The 20,733-nt window shown below is 41.3% G+C and overlaps 1 protein-coding gene across 1 annotated transcript; it reads right to left on the reverse strand.

The window, feature by feature from the left end:
- Positions 1–16,768: 16,768 nt before the first annotated feature.
- gdf6b (growth differentiation factor 6b) lies at positions 16,769–20,595 on the reverse strand. The gene is made up of 2 exons (XM_030741689.1): positions 20,166–20,595; positions 16,769–19,902 (listed from the first exon to the last, which is right to left on the reverse strand). Exons 1-2 carry the CDS (start codon positions 20,509–20,511, stop codon positions 19,010–19,012), a joined length of 1,239 nt encoding a protein of 412 aa, XP_030597549.1. The 5' UTR covers positions 20,512–20,595; the 3' UTR covers positions 16,769–19,009.
- Positions 20,596–20,733: the final 138 nt, after the last annotated feature.

Raw genomic sequence — 20,733 nt, forward strand, 5'->3', positions numbered from 1 at the left:
AGCTTAGACGATGCAGCAGAACAATGATCATTAGCACAAGCAAATCCACCTCTGAGCAGTCAAAGTCTGGAATTAAACAGGTCATTCATGCTGGAAAACCCTCCAGTGTGGCTGAATTAAAGCGAGTGTTTGTTGTAATTTGTTGCTATATAAATAAAAGTGTATTGAATAAGTGTGACAGATATGCAAAACATCAGGAAGGGAGCAAATAGATTTTCACAGCACTGTATGCTGGAACAATGTCACAAAACCAATTAAACCCAACCAAATTCTGAGTAAATTTAACTAAATATGTGAATTAAACATTACATTTTATATGTTTTAAAGTGAAAACTGGAAAAAAAAATAAAAAATAAAAATACCTCTAATTATGTCAGATGTGTTTTAATATGGAGACAAAAACTGTTCACAATGTTTAGAGCCAATTAGCTCCAGTTTGTTCTCAGATATTATATAACAAGTTATTGCCTGATACAATGACATAAGAAGTACTAAAGCTCTCCTACATTTTACAAAACAGCATATTTATATTTTCTCTTTAAGCTTTCTAATGTTGTGAGTACATTTTCTTTTCTATGCAGCCACAAATGACACATTTCTCTCATTAGCTATGAGTGACATGGGAAGCGTACAAATCTAAAACAACACAAAACCTGTTTAAACATTTTAATTTCCAACATCAACCTGAGCCAGGAACCACAGCGGGAACGCTGCCTGCTTTGTTTAAATTACAAAAATGAAGAGTTGGGAAAAATGGTGCCGTGGAGCGAATCCTGTCAGTTCTTATCCAGAAGGTTTAAAGAGGATTCAGGAAATAAATGCAGAACAGCTGGTTTTGTTTTTTTGTTTTTAAACAGATACAGTTATTAAATATTAATACTTTTTAACGATAATAAGTGGTTGATTTAAATTCCAATTATCATCTTAAGAATGTAACTCATTACACTTTATGATTTATATTTCAAATACAAATTTCCACCAATTTATTTGTAAATTTGTATTTTTTTAAATGTTTTTAAATGCTGTAATAATTCTGTTCCAACCAGTTTAATCCTTATCCAGCATTAAATTTAATTACAAATTTCTATTATATAAGTATGTTTTTGCTTTTTGCCAGTTTCCCTTTGAGGCTCCTGTAAATCAGCGTCTCTCTGCGCGCTGTGATGAAAGCCTGTTTTCTTCTGTGAGTGCTCATATCTGGGTTTGGGAGGAACGCGGCATGAGAGAGGTCAGCCTTTATGGGCATTAACACCACGTCAGACAGACCTCCCACCAAGTGTGCGTTCATCTAATAAAGCAGGTTTACTCGAGGTCGCTCACTCATCAGGCCTCGATGAACTCGTCAGTCAGCTGCAGGTTTGTGGAGGTCGGCCTGCGACAGCGGCAGAGGAGAATTAATAAAAATAAAGAGCTAACGGAGCGTTACAAGCTTTGCTCCATTTTATTATTTTCTTTGATTAGCAGCATTAAAGTAAACGCTGATCAGTTTATGTGATTTGAAATCCGGTCTTGCTTTCATCTCTCATGTTTCATTTTACATCTGCAGAGGACAAACTGGACCAAAGCTGAGGCTAAAATCAATGTGCTGAAGTGTTTTTAAAAATGAACAACAGCTCATCACTCTTTCACAAAAACTAAATCAAACACCCGGTCTGCCCTCCCTCCATGTTTCTGTTCTTTATATTATTATTTCAAAATCACAGACTTTGTGTGTTCAGTGATCTCTTTTCTCTCTCCTCACACTCCTTTTCCCGTCCTGCTTATCACAAATGTCTTATCTCAGCCTTCATCTGCTTACTCTGCATATTTATGGTGTCTCATTGTATATAATTGAGTACTTGGTGAGTTACCCATATTTAGATTGGCTCATATTCAGTGGAAGAAAAGGTAAGGTATGATTTTTCCAATATTTACATATTTTGCATCTTTAATTAAAAAACTACCACAAAAATTTAAATACAAGACAGTCTGTAATTCTGAAATCGAAAAAATAATAATGTCCATATATATATATATATATATATATGGACATTATTATTTTATTATATTGTAACAGGTTAGATATGTATAACCTTCAAACTTGCTATGAGCATGTTCCTATGATTTATTTAGATGTGTGTCTAAATGACCGTCCACTTCACCTGCTCTCAGGTGTTCCTCAGGTGTTCTGCTGACTTTGTATTTATGCGCTTTTAAATCGAAATGTGAAAGCAACATTTGTGTTTAAACAGCACTTACAGCTGTTTGCAGTCTTTAATTAATGAGCCTGCAACAACAATGAATTCGAGTTACTGATCAAAAATTTCTTATAGTTTATCTTCATCAGTTCTTTTTGAGAGTATGACGGATTTCTCAAAAATATTCTCCAGCTTTCTGAGTTTTTATAACCTGAGTGGGCATTCGTGAATATTTCCAGTCAGAAAAAAAAAGGATTCTATTTTATTGTCATTCTTCTGTATTTTCCGAGCAAGACAAAATAGCCGAACGTCCAGGATTACATTTGAGTTACATTTTAAGACTTCAAGATGACAGAGAAAATAAATCATGCAAGAAAAGAAACACATGATCAGGTGAGGCATTTGTGAATGTTATAATATTAAAGGCTGTTTGTATGCGTGATTGTGAATTAAACCAGCATCCTCTCACAGGTAACCCTGAGCTTGTCATATTTGGGTATGAAGATATTGCTGCTCTGAGTCTGTTACAAAACGAGCCGTTTTACTTCCTACTGATGAGGTTGGCACCTGAACGAGAGGGAAATCATTGCTATTGTTTCATTTCTGTTCTTATTGCAGCTTTTATGTCTTTTCTTATTGAAAAGACATGAAAGGGAAATGCTGCTAATATTATCCCTAATTATTATAAATATTATATCGGGTCTGCTGGAGATCATTCAAAGTATAACTGAAGATAAACTAAATTATTTGTCACAATTTCACACTTTTCTTTCTACACTGATCCATCTCTGCTGACTCTCTTTCTTGTGCCGCTGGATTATTAAATTACTTTATTCTCAGCAGTATAAGAAAACACTACAGTGTGTTATTCTAAGAGCTCGATGAGCAGAAACATAATTTTTCCCACGCAGAAGGGCGAAACAAGCTTCCTTTAAAGCGTCAGAAAGGCTGTAAAAATGTTACTCAGTGACTGTGCAATCTTTACCATCATTATGTGGCATTAACCTGTGAAAAGGAAACAGCATTAGATTGTTTTTCAAAAACCACAGCGCCTATACTTGTGAAATCAGATGTGTGACATGCTTTGGAGAAAGACTCTGGTTCAAGGCTGGATTTTTAGTCGTGTTATTATAAATGTCAACAGGATTTTGAACAAGCTTTTCTTACTTTTGGAACATAACACAGAAGTTCTGGTTTCACTTTGTGCTCTCTGTACCAAGGACTAAAACTCAGGATACTGTTTCATTTTAACAGCTTGATGAATAAAAACACACTTTTTATTCGACTGCAGCCCTCAAACCTACAAACTGTTTTTTTTTTCTTTGCCGACACATGAAATGTCGTGGAAAAGAAAACGTGAAAAAAAGAGACAATTTTAACAATACGTCTGTATTTCTAACCCCCTGCAAACCAGTTTTCACATCCAATTCAACCCTCCATCAGTTTGGATCTCAGTCAGCATCATTATGTCCTACAGTGAAAAATGTATCCATCAATTCTACTTTTATTCTTTCAGCTTTTTATAGTGATATTAGAAACGTCTCTACCTGGTCCAATATTTCAGTACACTCTGTCCATAGACTGTACATAAAAGATGGACACCTGCACTCTGCTAGCTCCTGTTGGTTTTTGGACTACGTATTTTGAAGCCTCCACTTTACCACTGTGGATGTTTTTGAGTTTCTGAAGCCAAACGTGATCTTGGAGTGGAGCGCTAAGTTAGCAGCTAATGCAAGCAAGCTCGGACAGCATGTTGAAGCTGTATGGGTGCAACACACAGGCATGTATGCCTGCTAATAAATACTACAATTTCACTCACTAAAACTGGAGTACAGACTTCTTGGATGGTCTAATAGTACAAAAAACAATGAGAAACATCAGCAGGACGATGCTCGCCCCCACACTGCCTTCCTGGATCACGACTGTATCCAGACACTTTCTTGGGCAGCGTTTAGTCCCAGTATGTCTCCTACTGTCGGGAATATGGCTGGATTCATCCAGGAATGGAGAGCAATTCCTCAACAACACAGTCCATGCACAGACAGGTGCTGCTTCCATCACATCCAGAGGAGGTCATAACTTATAAATGCCTCGTATATACATATATTATGGTGTATTTTTTTTTTGACTAGTATATTCACCCTCTGTAGCTGTTATGAAGGGGAGCATTTGCTGGACAGACAAACTTGTTTATGTACCAGGCAGTGAACATGTAAGTTTGGGTGTTTTAACATTGAAACCTATGAGGACTGGCTCCTTTTTGAGACCGCTCTCTGGTGGTCTTTAGGGGAACTGCAGTATTTGGGTCTTCAGTGCTAGAAGCTTGATTTAAAAAAACATATTTCTTACTCCTTTGTAAACTTTATTATTCATCGACATTGCTTTCGATCCAGTCTTTTCAAGTATAAACAATCTGTTTTTTAGTTACCCTGACCCTCTTTGCGGCCACATAAATGTGTGCCATATTTCTGACAAAGGAAGTAAATTTGTGAAATAGCTGCAAACATGTACAACACTAATTTAAAACAATGTTTAAGGACACAAATAATAAACAAAAAAAAGGCTTATTTGTCATAGTTCCATAATTCTGGATTCAGAATTGGCACATCAGCTTGATACTTGCTAACTAGGACCAAGTGTGGAACTTGAGATCTTGGTCTGACTGCAGAAACAACTGTGGGAGACAAGAGGCAAAATTAACTGTGGCCAAGGTAAGTACAAATGAATCTTTGAACTGTGCTGGTCAGATTTTGCTGTCTTACTTCCAAGGATTCAAAGACAGAGGCTTTGGAGAGGTTACGGCAGGTTTCCAAGATTGTGAGAGGAGCAGCAGTGGAGAGTGAGCAGGCAGGTGAATTATTGAGGAGTCCTTCCCTTCACAGATACGGGTTTCCAGAGGACAGGTAAGCGGCCGGCGGTGAGCACCCAGCTCCTCAGAGGAACAAGCACAGGGAAGAACGGGTCCTTTAGGCATTTTGAAAGAAGACCAAGATTAGGAGTCAGGAGTTGAAAAACACAAACACTAGAAGCGAACCAAGAGGGCTTAATTACCACGATAGCGGCAAAATAATCTTAACAAGCCAGCCCTTGAATATCATTTCATTTGATGAGACTATTTGGAGCAGGTGGTGTGAGGAGGACAACCTGAGGAGGAAGACTCCACCTGTAGATGGATCCAGGAGCAGGAGGAGCACCTGCCCACAATTCCCAATGAGACTCAGAGATGCTCTCTTATAGATGGATAGGGAAAAAGAGCACAAACCCCCTGTCTCTCTCCCCTCAGCCCCCTCTCAGCAGATGACTGCCCCTCCCTGAGCCTGGTTCTGCTGGAGGTTTCTTCCTGTTAAAAGGGAGTTTTTCCTTCCCACTGTCACCAAGTGCTGCTCATAGGGGGTCGTTTTGACTGCTTTCTCTGTATTATTGGAGAGTCTTTACCTACAATACAAAGTGCCTTGAGGCAACTGTTTGTTGTCATTTGGTGCTGTATAAATAAAACTGAATTGAATGTATGGCTAACAGGTGTGGACATGATGATTGGTAGCTTCAGCCTGCACCTTCTCCGCGTCACTCCTCTAAGTTGTAAATTGAGTATTTGTTGTTTTACTCTCTTACTTTTTCCCATGCCCTGGTATGCATGTTTGTGGTGTGAGTAAAATGGCAATATTACGATGAATCATCTCTTTGTTAAGCCAAACCGGAGACCTATAATGTTTTTTGCAGTCCCACAGATTTACACACCCTTTAACTCATTTTATGTAGCTGTTGCATGGTGTCATCATTTATTCTAAGTATTTGAAGTTGCTCTAGTTTAAACCTAAACCTATAAAACTGATCTCTTTGTTTTCAAAGTGGCCTTGAGCCTGAAACTTGCAGGCTTTCCCACTCTGCTATTTTGTGAATGCATTACTAATCACACAGTCATACTGCATTGTTAGTAAATGACTAGCTTTTAAATATCGTATCATTTATCCTCGCTGTTTGGTGCTTTTTTTTTAACTGCAGGCTCTGCTTGTTTTCCCGTCAACACTCCCTCCCCATTTACTTCTTCTTTGTTTTCACTACTGCATTTTTTCTGTGGAGATAAAACCCAGATCCAGCAGTTTATACAAAGTACAATGCTCCTCTATTACATCCGTGACATGTAAAATATTTCCTCTTGAAGTTACCACACGTTTCCTCAAACTGCTTAAAAGCCATAATTGGAAACAGGCAGATTGTGCACCTCTGAGTCACAGTAGCCTGAAACATGTTTGAATCTTTGTTGGTTTTCTCTCGATCTGAGCGAGCAGTGGGCATTTTTAGACTTTAATCAAATGTCTCAAACCTCTCTGGGAAACTTTGAATTTGCTGATTGGACGGATCTTTCACTTTTCTGTGCAGGCTAAATGTTTGGGTGTGTGTATTTCACAAAGTATGCATGGGAAAGTGCCCCCGCTGGCAGCTCACAGTGGACGTTCCCTGTGAATAAATGCATGAATTTATGGTTGTGTGTGTGTGTGTGTGGCATAGCAGCGGGGCTTTTCCGTCTTGTCAATGGAAAACATTAGTGTCATGCCCCCCACAAAAACCTACCCACCACCCCCTCAGCCCCCTTTCCCCTGCTTGTTTAATTCAGTCCATCAACACTTCCTCCTTGAGCCTGTTAGTGTCACACTGCATTTCCTCCACGGCCTCAACCACACTGGCTCACCACAATCGGCCCGGTTTTGGGTTTCCCTCAAACGGCAAAGGGCTTCAAAGTCAATAACTGCTTTTCTGATTTTTATTAACCTAAAGACACCCCCCCTCCCCACCTCCCTGCACCACCAGGCTGTTTCTGCCCCAACACCACTCACCCCCACATTTCTTTAAGGGGAATAAATTACAGTAAGGAGGGAGATTGTGGGTTTGAAAGTGGCATTTCAAACTCCTGCTGATTGCACCTGTAACTCATTTAACAAGGTGTTCACACAGGGCGACTCCTGAATGTCTAATTCTCACACAAAATAACAGATACAGTTCAGTTAAGTCAAAATTCATTCATAGATTTTCTGGGAGATGATTCCTTTTTTTTAAAAATCAGTTTATTATGGGATGTTGCTCTTTTTACCTGATTACACTGATTCACTGGTTTCAGTTAGTTTTACATGCAGTTTGACATAAGGTCATGATATTCTGATTTTACAGGGTTTAAAATGATTGTATATATATATATATATATATATATATATACATATTTTATATTTGTGAGTTTTTACCAGTGGTGTTGCACAGTGTTGCCTTTCTGTACCTCGAGCTACAGCTATCTATCTATCTATCTATCTAATGAGGGAAGAGGAAACAGGTGGGAGCACAGGAGAGCCAAATCACTGAGGACGAGGCAAACAACTAGAACTTAATACCAGATTCCAACAATACAGCGTATCAAACCTTAATAATGGATAGCACTGGAAAGAACCTAGAACCCCCCCAGATACTCAACACCATAACAAGGGGCTTCTAATCAAATGCACTTGATTAACTGATCATCCACAAGTGTGACCATCTCTATAAAAGTGGAAGTCTCAATGCTATGGAGCAATCAGACAATGCTCAGAGAAACTACAAAAAACCCAAGAGCTACATGTCAGGCCTCACAGGCCTCAGTTAGGGAAATGTTAAAGGTCATGACAGTACAGTTAGAAAAAGGACTGCTGGTACCACTGTCCTAAAATGAACAGCACAACAACACCTCATACCCACAGTCAGCACGGGGGTGGAGGGGTGATGATTTGGGCTTGTTTTGCAGCCACAGGACCTGAGCACCTTTCAGTCACTGAGATAAGCATGAACTCCACTGTATACCGAAGTATTTTAGAGTCAAATATGAGGCCATCTCTCTGACAGCTAAAGCTTGGGTGAAACCGCATCATGCAGCAGGACACCGAATCCCAAGCACAGCAGCAAATCTCCAACAGAACGGCTGAAAAAGGAAAGAATCGAGTGCTGCAATGATCCAGTCAAAGTCCAGACCAAGAAATATTAACTCTTTTTCTAACTGTGCCCTTAATACTAATATTAAATATTAAACTCTAACTCAAGACCTGAAAGTAAGGTCATTTTATATTTGCTCAGATAATTCAGTTAAAAATTATTCAAAAGGCAACAAAACCACAAATTTAAGGCCCTCACTTTAGGCTTTACCAGTGTCTGAATCACCCACTGGAACATTGTTATGAAGGGGGACACTGAAGAGGCTAGAACTGTCCTAGTACCAAGCTGTAAACATGTTAATCTTTAACATTGGAGTCTGTGATTGGCTCGCTCGGAGTTGAGTGGCTGCTTGAGGAACTGCAGCTCAGGGCCTGTGTGGCTTCGTTGCAGCGTATGCAGGGGAAGGGGAACCAAACACGAGCCATCATAAAGTTTAACATGCTTAAACTAAAGATGATGTACATGCATTTTCATATTCGAAGAACTTAGTGCAAGCAAATCTAATTTAACTGAAATACAGGCAAAACTGATGATGCATCAGTCACATCGTGGAGGCATTAAACAGCTGACCCCTGTGATGTTTTACAGCGGACGGCCTATTTTTAAAAGATATGTGCGTTTGAGTGGAAAGGAGGAGAAAGAACAGACAATCTGTAGGTAATCAACCACCCAATGACTGCCTGTGATCTTCTGGGGGAAATCGACTCACTAATGGCTCGCCTTGTGTCCTGTGTCATTTCCTTTTGATGTGATCGTGCAGTGATGATCAGTGATCTGGCTGTGTGTAGTAAAGAGCTCTCAGCAGGCACTTTTAATTACCGGGGGGACTGATTTTGGCCACGGAGCCCGCCTCGTCTGGTTTTTATTTCCAACTGCAGACTGACTGTAAAACAACACTGCCAGCGCTGTCACCCTAAACCAAAGCTGCTCATGTACAAAAGCAGCCGGGCCGTGATTATCATCCTGTGTCGGGCATGTGAGCGACAGCTCCTCTGTTTTTACTTACAGCAGCCTCCCTCCCTCCACCTCTTTTTTCTTTTCTTTAAGTATCTTTCTGCACACATAAAAACTGATGTCAAGTGCACACACTACATGCTCTATCTCAGACAAATCAGAGCCAGGTGCATCCGTATGAGAGAGTTCATATTGGAGAGATATTGCAAACATCTGCGTGTTCTGCGTGTCCTCATCATTTAGATCCCTGTGTGACAGTAAAAGGCCGTGGAGAGGAGGAGAGGGGAACACCCGCTAAAAAGTAACTCTGCCCGGTTTGTTCTGCTGCCAAAAGGCCTGATGGGGCTCTGCAACACACACACACACACACACACACACACACACACACACACACACACACACACACACACACACACACACACACACACACACACACACACACACACACACACACACACACAGAGTTGTGTTTACATCTTTTCAGAGAACAATACATGCACTCATGTTCACCCTAACCATAAAGTAAGTCTTCACCCAGAGAGTTAGTGATTTAGATTACAAGGTCTTGCTTTTTGCCCCCATTTTAACCCACATTAAAGGGGCTGATTTACCTCCCGAAGGTCAGCCCATTTGTTGCAGTTCATACAACATCCACATTATCTCTGCTGCTAACGTACAACAGAAATCCTGCATTAGGAAATGTGGGCACAGCGGGTGAACGGGTCTGACTGACAACACAAGACACAACTGGCTGGAAGAACGAGTTAACTGCATTTTTTAACCATGCCTGATTTTATTTTCACTCCTGGCTGCCATTTTTGGCTCTACCAAATCCAAGCAAATACATTATTGGTGAAACAAGTGATGTCACTTCTACAGTAGGTGAGCCTCTGTAATGAGCTCTAATACTGTATGTCTTTCATTGGTCTTCTAAAGCAAATTAAGCATGTTCTTTTGAACTGCTGTCCATACTGAGACACTCAGAAATCATTGCCCTCCTCCTGTGCTGAGGGCCTGTGTTATAATATTCAAAACATGACATGGATTTGCACCAAACTTTCAAGTTTTATGAAATTCAGTCTGGTAGTTGTGGCATATTATTACTGACAGAAGGGGACTTGGACAGACCAGTCATCCAGTAATGCCAAAACATCATTTTTCAATTTTAAAGAAAGTGATCTGAATGTGCACCAAATGTAAAGGGTTCTAGTTAGTCCTCTTTCTCCCCAGAGGGATGTGAGGCTTCGATACACTGAGCCTCTCCCCATATCAGATCCGTCTCTTTTACCTCAACCATCAACTTGGCTGCAGGATTGTTTGGTTTGATGATGTTTTTGTTTTGAATTTCACAGATGACCTGCAATGTTCTGTTGTTTCGAACATAGTGTGGACATTCCATGTTCCAAGTCGGACTATCTTTCATACCTCTGACCATCTCCTGGAGGCTTTCATCAGAAGTAGTCATGCTACCAACTAGCTGGTTCAAGTCTACTACAGGGTCTGTGGTTGCCCCGTGCCCAGACACCAACCCTGAGGACCTGATATTTGTGTGGTCCCTACCTGTGACCTGCCTGGCTTAGTGAAACATGCCAAAGGCTAAATCGTCTAACATCAAAGTGCACAAGCCTGCACACCCTGACAAGGTGCCAGCACAAGAGTCAGGCCCCCCTCATAAAATTAGGACAGATAATTGCAATGAATTTCACTCTGACAGCACCGTTTTCTGCCAATGCCGGTGCAAGACATGTTTGTGACTAACTCATGTGTGCACATTTCTCTCAATGCAGGCAAGAGATATAAAAAAAAAAAACATTAAGTGTCTTTGTGAGGAGTTTAATCCCTCCTTTGCTCATTTTGCCTACCCAAGTGGTCCAAAATCTCCCACAGGTGTTTGTTCAGGCTGAAACCTAGTGAATAATGATGATTGATGATTCACATCATCTTCATGCTCATCAGACCCTTCAGTGACCCCTCGTGCCCCGTGGTCGGGGGTATTTGCATCCTGGAGGAGGTTTCTCCCATCAGGTTTGGATGCAGCGCTGAGGTCTGTTCCCAGGCTTTAGTAACATCAATGGGATTTTGAAGGTTTTCTTATATTTGGAACAGAAGATGGAAGTTCTGGTTTCACTTCAGCGCTCTGTACTAGGGATTACATTCTGGATATCTTGGCCCTCACGGCTTCAGCTATTGCGTAGATCTCAACACCAGTCTACCAGTCGGTTTGCGCATTTGGCCCCAAATGAAGTATCCCAACAATTATTGGATGGATTGCCGTGAAATTCCGTGCAGGCATTCATGTTCCCCTCGGCATTTAGCTCAAAGCAGCACTGTGGCCTCAGAGCTGCTACAGTAACATCAGAAAGGCCGCCTCACACTCTAAATTGCTTGCTTTCTTTATGGCTTCTCTGACACCGAGCTGTCTCTTTTCCCTTCAAATCTCACATCCTCCCTTTTTTTTCTTTTAGTTTCTCCTTTCCTGACTTGTCTTTCGCATGATCTCTGTTCACTTTCCCTCATTCTTCATTCCCTTCCTGCTCTCTGACATGCATCTTCCCATTGATTTTCCTTTTCTCATTTATTTTCTGTTTCTATTATTCCTGCTATGTGCCCCCCCCCTGCTGGCTGACGTTCTCTTCCCCTCAGGTGCATCACAGAGATGAAGGGGTGGTATCGGGACTCTTCCAATGTCTATAAAACTTAACCAGAATGAGGTGTTGTGGATAATGCAAGCCTTTAAAATGCTGAAAAAAATGTGGATCCATGCCCGCTGCCCTCTCATGAAACCTTCACCTGAGGCCACAAACTTCTGCGAGACCAGAAAGATCGAGTATGGGAATGCAACTGGAGGATACTGTTCAAAGTGTAGAAATATAACATATGTATCCAAAGTGCATGTGGTGAGAGAGACGAAATCAAAGAGGAGAGGGGTTACAGCGAGGAGAAATCAGAGACAGAAGACTGAGCTTTCAGATGGGGAAGAATGGACATCAGTAAACCTGGAAGTGTTTCAGTTTGAACTTACAGAGCATTAACTGCAGGTGTTAATGGATGAATACAAACACACTTACATGCTGGAAATACTGTGGAAGCACCAAATTATTACAATTCGGGGTCCCAAAATATCAAGTCCTGAGGTTCTTTGTCTTATTCGGCTTATAAGGTTTTTAATTGATGCAAATTAGCCCTGATTTAAAAAAAAAAAAAAAGCTCCCGACAGACGAGCTGTTGGTTGGGATGCAACAGGTCTATGACCCCATTTAAGGACGCAGGCTCTAACAGAGGCTGTGGCAGGTTGAGTCAGCGATCAGTGCCCACAGAGAGCAGTTAGATAAAAATGACACTTTAGGCATTTGAATTTAATCTAATTATGTTCACGCATATTGTATCTATGCATTCAAAAGTTCACAGTTTATAATTAAAAAAAAAAAACTGTTGGTGATGTGCATGTAATTAATGTTTTAGGAATCAGCATATGTTGCTCGGGTATAAAAGGTGCAAAGTGGGACTGTTTCCCCCGGTGTTTGATGCATCGCTTTAAATTTAAAGGGAAGCACAATCAGGAGCAGAGCCACTTATTAAACTAAAGATCAATTTGATGACATGGCAATATTAACTCATCAGTCTTATCATTACTTTGTGATGTGCAAAAGAAATAATCTACAGATCTTAAATAAAGCATCAGGAAAACAATAAGAAGCGTCCTGACTGATTCCAGCGGCTCGTTCCTGTGAGGGAGGTGAAGGGAAGGAGCAGGTTCATCTCTCAAATCTGTCTGCATGCTGTAAATGAAACATTTCCTCACGCTGAAATAAATGCTTTCATAATGTCAACGAGCGAGCTGAGATGACTTCATCTTTCAACCTGGTGTTGACGGATGCCTTCGTCTCACAAATCATGCAGAATGCACAAACAGAGAAAGTGGAAACACCTCCCAGCTGATGCAGATTACAGCTGATTGCTTTCTGCTTGAAAATTTTTCAAATGTGGAAAAAAGGGGGATTTTCCAGCATGAGTGAAACTCATCAGCATTAGAAACACATTTTTTATTTCCTGTTGGAACAAGTGAAACAGTAATTTATTCAGTGTTTACTGTCTGAATGAGTTTCTAGTGTATATTTAGCATCCTGCATGTTTATCATTTATCAGTGGAAACCCTGAGCAGTTTCTAAGAAGACACATTTAGGACACACAGGTGTGCATGAATGAGCTGCTCTCACCTGTGGGATCTCTCTCCTCTGGGTCTGCAGCATGCCGAAGGATCACACTGCTTGGGCTGCAGTCAAGTTTCAGTCCACTGGCTCACTAAAGTCCCAGCAGGTTGTATTAAGCCCACTGCTGCCAAATTAATTGTTAAAATCTTTATTGTGCAAACAAATAAACAAATATTCATTGGATCACAGAAATTAGTGTTGAATTTCAAGCAAAGCTTTCACTCGAGTATTTCCTGGAAAGATTAAAATGTCACTGCACAGTTTTATTGTTGACACCTTTCATGCGTACATGCAGCCCCCAGGTGTTTGCACAAAAACATAAATAAAATAATACAATAAGAAGAATTTGAACTTTAAGAAAACTAAGACTCTATAATGTTAAAAGCATTTGCAAAGCATGAAAACAACAAGACACTGAAAGCAAACACAAAATCAGTTTAAGAGTTGAGGATGTTACGTGCCTTCCTCTTGCATCACTCTCTCCTTCCTCACTCGTCTCCTCCAACTTTCTCAGGTGTGCTAGGTAGAGTAACTTTGCCCTCACTCTCTCTCTCCTGGACTCAAGCACCTTCAGATCCCCGCTGAGATTGAGGTCCTGTTTTCTTACCTCGTTAGTTTAGGGAAAGAGAAGCTGTTGCATCAACTTATCTGACTTGCAGTCACTGAGATAAACTGAGACTTTGTTCTTCTTGATTGTGGCCATGACGAGGAGAAAGGATGATTTTTTTTATTGTTGTTTTCTGCCCTATTTAACCAGGATTTCAATAAAAACATTTCAACATCCTGGAGCTGAGATGAAGTTTAAATACAATGTTTGAAATGCTATTGATTAGATATTGTAGGTCATCCAGACTTGAAATCATGCCCTCTGAGATCCAAAGAAGAGAAAATCCTGCAGCAAAGACTTCAAATAAACTGTCAGCAGAGTTTTCTCCACCAACAGAAGTGACTTCCCTCTTGTGTCGCAGCTTTGCTGCCATCTGACTCCACAGAGAGGATTTTCCCCCAAAGCCTCTGACAGGCTGCGTTTACCAGCGTAAACACAGAGGTCAAGGTGAGCGGATGCTTCACTTCTAACAGCAAACACGGGAAGCATGTGCTGGGTGAAGTTTGAGGGGAAACTATTTTATCTGTTTTTGCTGAGCTTGTCTGACATTTCTTAGGTTTTTTTTTTTGTACTTCAGTAAATATCTCTCTCCAGATCTCTGTCCTTGCCCCTTCTTAGCTCTCTGTTCCTCTTGACTGCACTCTGGGCATGTGTGAAACATTTAACATCACAGAAAAGGCAGAAGAAAACATGAGTTCCCACTTATTTCTCCCTCCTCTGATAACAACAGCTGAATCCTGCACTCGATTTACACCCGTCTTTGTGTCTCCAGCAAATATTTTGCTCCATCTCACAGCAAATCTGCCACAGCGAGACACAGAGCAGGAACGCCTCCTCTTTAGAGACGCTGCATTCCACTCTTTTGTCCTTCGTGGCTGCTCCGAGCAGCCGCTTCAAACCCGCCGCCCCCGTTTTTATATCTCACCTTGTTGTTTGGGGAGTGACAGCGAGGCCCTCGAAGAGCATCGCACACATTCCTCCCCCCCCTCTTTTTCCCCTTAATTGCCGCTCTTTTCTAAGGCGACGTGTACATTGTTTAATATCCACAGTCCCTGGAGACAATGGGCCACTTGACCTTTGAACCCAATGAGGCAAAGGCAGGCTTAACCTGATGTTGAGATCCTCCACTGCCATTGTCTGTGAGGCAAGGGACCCAATATGGCTCTAGACTGAAGGGGGGGCAGTTACTGCATCTGCACACCAATTTGTTTGTCACATATTAATCCCATCCACCCCCACCCCACCCCACCCCATCCCACCCCCACCTCCGACCTCCAGCACAGAGAAACACAGCCCACCCATGGACGATGGCACTATTTCCACAAGTCTGCTGACCCTGCTTTCACCCTGAGAACTGTCCCTGTCCAGCAGCAGGTACATCTCAGCTCTCTGTGCTGGAACTGCAGCTGGATGTGCAACAAGGCAAAGCTCCATGTTTGTCTATCTATCTATCTATCTATCTATCTATCTATCTATCTATCTATCTATCTATCTATCTATCTATCTATCTATCTATCTATCTATCTATCTATCTATCTATCTATCTATCTATCTATCTATCTGCACTAAAAGAGAGGAAGTGTCTGTTTTCTATCAAGTAAAATGGAGAACCGGCAAATATCTACATTTCGTTCAATGATACCAAAGAGTTTTTGCTTAAAACAATAAGTTATCAGCTGACTAAGCAAAGGAGCCTTTTTTAACCCAGAGAACTGTTCTGAAACTTTATCAAATCAAATTTATACCAAAACAATCAAACAAAACTTGCATATCAAAGAGAGAGCTGATGTGCACTTTATGAAAAATTATTGTACTAAATCTCCCTGATCCAGCTATCAAAAAGGATTATTGATGAGCAACACTTTTAGATGTTATTTTCACCCCTGTCTGAATGTTGGATAAAAACACAGCCTACTGATTTAGTTTACTGATTTAGTTTTATTAGCACTACAAACCAGTGACTGTAGCAGAGCCCCTCAAAATATTATTTAGGAAATTATATAATTGTTTGTTTAATGAAAACAAAACAGATTGTTATGTAGCATAACTTGTTGGTTTGTCCTCAGTCTGAATTAATCAGAGGATTCAGCTTGTTAATTGATGGCTTTTAGGGGCTGAGGTACTTTAAGATGGACCCAAGCCCCACTGCCGTCATGCTAAGCTAACCTGCTGCTAGCTGTAGCCTCAGATTTTACAGACAGACGTGACAGTGAGTTTGATTCAGTCTGAGTTTTTTCCTTTAAGAAAAGCAGCATCAGATCTGACATTTTTTTTTTGCAGCCGTTGTACAGTTAGAGGTTATTTAGCATTGAGATAAACCCTGTTTTAATTTAGCCAATTAGCGGTTAGCCCAATTTGCTACAGACAATTTGAGCTTTTCAGTTTTTTAAAAATAATTTAATAATGAAAGCATTTATGTATTTTCTTTTTTCTTCTTTTAAAGAAAATTGATACATTAGTTTGATTAGATTATTAGCAATATTTAATTTATTTGAGTAGTTAACACTTTTATTTTGAAAGTATTTCAGGGTCAGCAGGAGAATCAACAGTAGATCTGCAGGTGTAGACCAGCTGGTTTTTATTTCTTTTCATTGACTGTTTTTATTCATTTTTTTTGTGAGCAGGCCAATAAAGTGAACTGACCACGTCAACCTTTAAAGTTTATCGATAAATAACTGGTTTGCAATCACGGGCAAGATGGGAGAAAAAAAAGACATTATAATACAAAGGAACGTCTCATTAAGACCAATGAGAAAGCAAATTCCACACATCACCAAGAAAATAAGTTTTAATGTGCATGTTCATGCAGTTTATAAGAATAGATTCATTTGGCTACACACAAAAAAATTATTAATTCATTACCAGCTTCATAGTTTGACACGCTTTTATAGAAATGAGAGGTTCATATAAAACACAACACTGTCTGTACCAGCTGTTGTAATATATTATTTTATAAAGCCAGTAAATATCTCAGAATCAAAAGTATAAGTGGCTAAAATATACTGCTGAGATAAATTCACTTCACCATTATTTTGGTGGATAATTATTTCCTGTTTATATATACATTAAAAACACTGATAGACATCTGATATTTCACAATCGGTCACAATTCTATACAAAAACATTGCCCACATGTGTTTATTTGAACCTGAACATCCAGATGTGTGACTCACGCCGTCTGGAAGCTGTAACAGCGCAAAGCGCACAATATAAACGCAATAACTTATTCACATGACATAAATTACTATTTCCACATCACATATTTACACACGGCACCTTTGACCATTAGTGCATTACAGACAGCATTACTGTGTGGATATCATCTCCTCATGCACGAGTGAAGCGGTGAGAAACCCTGCGGCGGTTTTGATGAGAGGATGCGGACGTTGGTTGAGGCTTTTCACGTTTCCCAGCACTGGAAGACGTTCCCTGAGTCATTGGATATTTCAGGTGCTGAAAATGTGCTATTTTAATCCTGACAGAGATGAAACTCAAAGCTTCCATTACATTGAACATGTTTATCTGAAGCTAATCATTCAGTTTACAGAAGAAACAGCCGGAAACGGTGTAATCAGTCAGTTTGTGCAGTCAACAAATGTTCTATGTTAAAATAACTGGACAAATTTTTATTGTTGTAGGGGAACCAGACGCAGAGTTATTACATACTATACACACTAATGAACTAACAGATTGTTTTGAATGTCTGACCTGCATAGTTCATTTTACTCCAAGATGTTCTTTTGAAAATGGTCACAATGACCAAAGAAAAAATGAGCCAGAACAATAAAACCACTGACCGCTGATGTGAATAACAGCAGTCCTCTACAAATGGAAATGGTCTGCTGGGAAACCTTAGGTCCTGGCATTCAAGTTAGACAAGTACCAAGACTCCTTGGACTCAGCGTGCACCCCCCCGCAAGACACTGTGCCCAACCCGCACTGTAGCATCTGCTCAGTGATGGCTGAACGACCACGACAAAGAGCGCAAATCAAAGTTTATGTGGCCTCCAGACTTCCATTCCGCATTCTAATCCAAGCATCCGCGGGATGCACTGTAACCAGCCAGATCCAGTCATTCTTAAAAAGAACTACTGCACTGATGACATACACCTCTATTTAAGTAAAACTCAAAGCAGATCTTTATTTCATTGTCAATAATCATTAACAATCAGCATGCATTGTAGAACCCTTGTCCTGGTAGCAGACATCCAGACGCCCTCAGAGGTGCTGTCTCTGTCTCTGATTGGTTAGAGTTGTGACACAAAGGCGACCGACGCAATATTTATGAGCTGGTTTTATTGTTGTGGCTCATCAATGTATATTCATTGTTAATCCTTTAACGTTTTATAGCATAAAGCTTAAAAATGGCACAAATTGCACATTTGCACATGATGTTTGTCTGATGTGTTGAATAGTTCAACATATAAAATGCTCCACTACTCTCAAACTGAGTCACCAGAAGTGACTTAGCCTGGTATAAACTTGAAACTTGCATGTTAAAGCTTTGGGGAACATCGTCGCCTGTATCAGGTTTGTGGCAGGTATCAATCTATCAGAAAATAAACCAGTATTTACAGATGGTGGTGGCCTGTGTTTCTCTGCTGTGTCACATCTGTTTAGATGCAGATTTGAGAAAATTTGATGACTTATTTGTTTAATAAATGGCCGTTAACGCCCGCTCTGCAGACATGTGGCATAGTTTTTGTTACTTTAGGGAAGGACCAGGCTGCAGGCTTTAGCATGCAGATATGAAAGCACTTTCATTTTTATCAAAATCTTTGTAAGAAAATACTCAACCTTTGTTTTGAGTATTTTATTAATTTAGCAAAGAGATTTATACTTATGTGTCCACAAATTTGTGGGAATTGCAGAGTTTCAGGTGACTAGACGGAGTTTCTCAAAAAAGGCAAGATACATAAAAACAGATGTTTGAGGTATCAGGATGACTGTTGGATCCACAGTTGAAAAATGCATTTGAGTTTTTGTTTAAGGCTTCATCTTGCTAAATAAAGTTCTCTTTATTTCAGGTACAGGCTTGTCTCCCATCAGACTACAATGCAGTTCAGTTCCCAGGAGGTCAAGGTTAGCCATGACCCCTGCCAGGTCTACTACCTGCAGCCACAGGACTCCACCACCATGTCCTCGTACTGCTTGTAGACCACATTGTTTCCTGAGTCGATGTAGAGGATGCTGATGGGGCTGAGTTTGGACGGGGCGCAGCAGCTTGGAGGCATGTTGCTCGGGTTCATTGAATTCATCAGAGTCTGGATGATGGCGTGGTTGGTGGGCTCCAGGTGGGAACGCAGGGGGAAGTCACATACACCCTCACAGTGGTATGCCTCATAGTCCAGTGGGGCGATGATCCAGTCGTCCCAGCCCAAATCTCTGAAGTTCACATGGAGGGGCTTCTTGCTGCACCTGGATTTGGACTTCCTGCCATGTCGCTTCCTATGGCGGGTTTTGGGTGCAGCAGTCCTGCGTCTCCTGCTGGCTTTAGTGCCAGGGCCCCTCTCTTTGGGCTTTCTCTCGAGGCCCAGTAATGCTCTCCCCTCCCTCCTCTCACTGAAGAGGGTCTGCTTCTTCTTTGACCGGGTGAAGACCACTAAGATGGCTTTCTTCTGCTGAGGCCTCCCATGTCTGTGCAGTCCCAGAAGATGCAGGTCCAGGTCCCTCTCAGGATTGTCCAGCATGGCCCTGAGCTCCAGGCAGAAGTGTTTCCCCTGGCTTTGCACTTGTCGCTCTTTGAATATCTCCCACACGTCCAATACTTCCCACTTTGGCCTGTGGGAACCCTCCAGGTCGAGTGTTTTGGAGCTGAGCAGCTGCTGGTCATGGCAGGAGAGGAGCTGGATGTCGACAGGCTCTGTTTCCGATATTCTGAAATTCCCAGACGCTTTGGTGTAAATCCTGAGCTCGGCTCCCAGCACCTCCGCTTTTTCTGAGAGGGTTGAGACATCGAACAGATACTGTTGTCTCCTCAGAGGGGAGAGTGGGAGGTCATCTGTGGAAAGCATTAAAACAGCAGGGTCAGATGCCTTCTCATGGAGATGATCTACATACCACAAAGATGTGGAATCTGACAGATAAATATTCCAAATGCTGCCTGCACTGAATTAAAGTGGGAGACAAAGTATGAGTCACACGTGAACCAGCAATACCTGCTGCACGCACACACACACACACACACACACACACACACACACACACACACACACACACACACACACACACACACACACACACACACAGCAGAGCGCCACATACCTTGCCCACTATCCACAAAACTTGCAATAGTGTTTGCAGCTTTTGAAGAACGGAATAAACTGGCGTTGAGACCCAGTTTCTCCGCTGTGGAGAAAGTCCTGTAAATAGACAGCATGTAGTCATGCGGCTCAATTAAGTCTTTCGGCGTTGCTTTGTTGTTTCTGTCCTGTGACAGTGGCGCGTAAAACTCCTTAAAATATTTAGACGCTTCTTGTGAATTAAAAATCGTCGCCAACTTGCTGCTCTTCGGGGCCGCTGGGGGGGAAATAACGAGAGTCTGGAAACAGGGCATCTCCCAAACAAACGCAAGAAACCCGCAAAGAAAAGAGAAGTGATAGAAATCCATCCTCTGCGCTGTGGCCGGAGGACCAGAGCTGGACTCTGCATCCGCTCCTGTGCAGCAAGTGGCTGCTCCGCAAAGTGCGCACAGCTCATGGGGACAGGCGGCGCACTGTTTTGAAAAGGACAGAACACGCCCACATTGTTCTGGAGGCTAGGAGGAAAGCGCAGATTAGGCTGTAAAACTAATTGTTCTTCTGACACCTCCCTCGCGGAAAAACAGATGTGC

The sequence above is a fragment of the Archocentrus centrarchus genome, chromosome 11, assembly GCF_007364275.1.
Source record: "Archocentrus centrarchus isolate MPI-CPG fArcCen1 chromosome 11, fArcCen1, whole genome shotgun sequence".
In the NCBI taxonomy this organism is placed as follows: domain Eukaryota; kingdom Metazoa; phylum Chordata; class Actinopteri; order Cichliformes; family Cichlidae; genus Archocentrus; species Archocentrus centrarchus.

Coding starts and splice junctions, on each gene's coding strand:
- gdf6b (XM_030741689.1), bottom strand. CDS start 20,511: ATGGATTTCTATCACTTCTCTTTTCTTTGCGGGTTTCTTGCGTTTGTT. Junction 19,903..20,165: donor TTTTGTGGATAGTGGGCAAG/GTATGTGGCGCT, acceptor TGCTTTCCACAG/ATGACCTCCCACTCTCCCCT.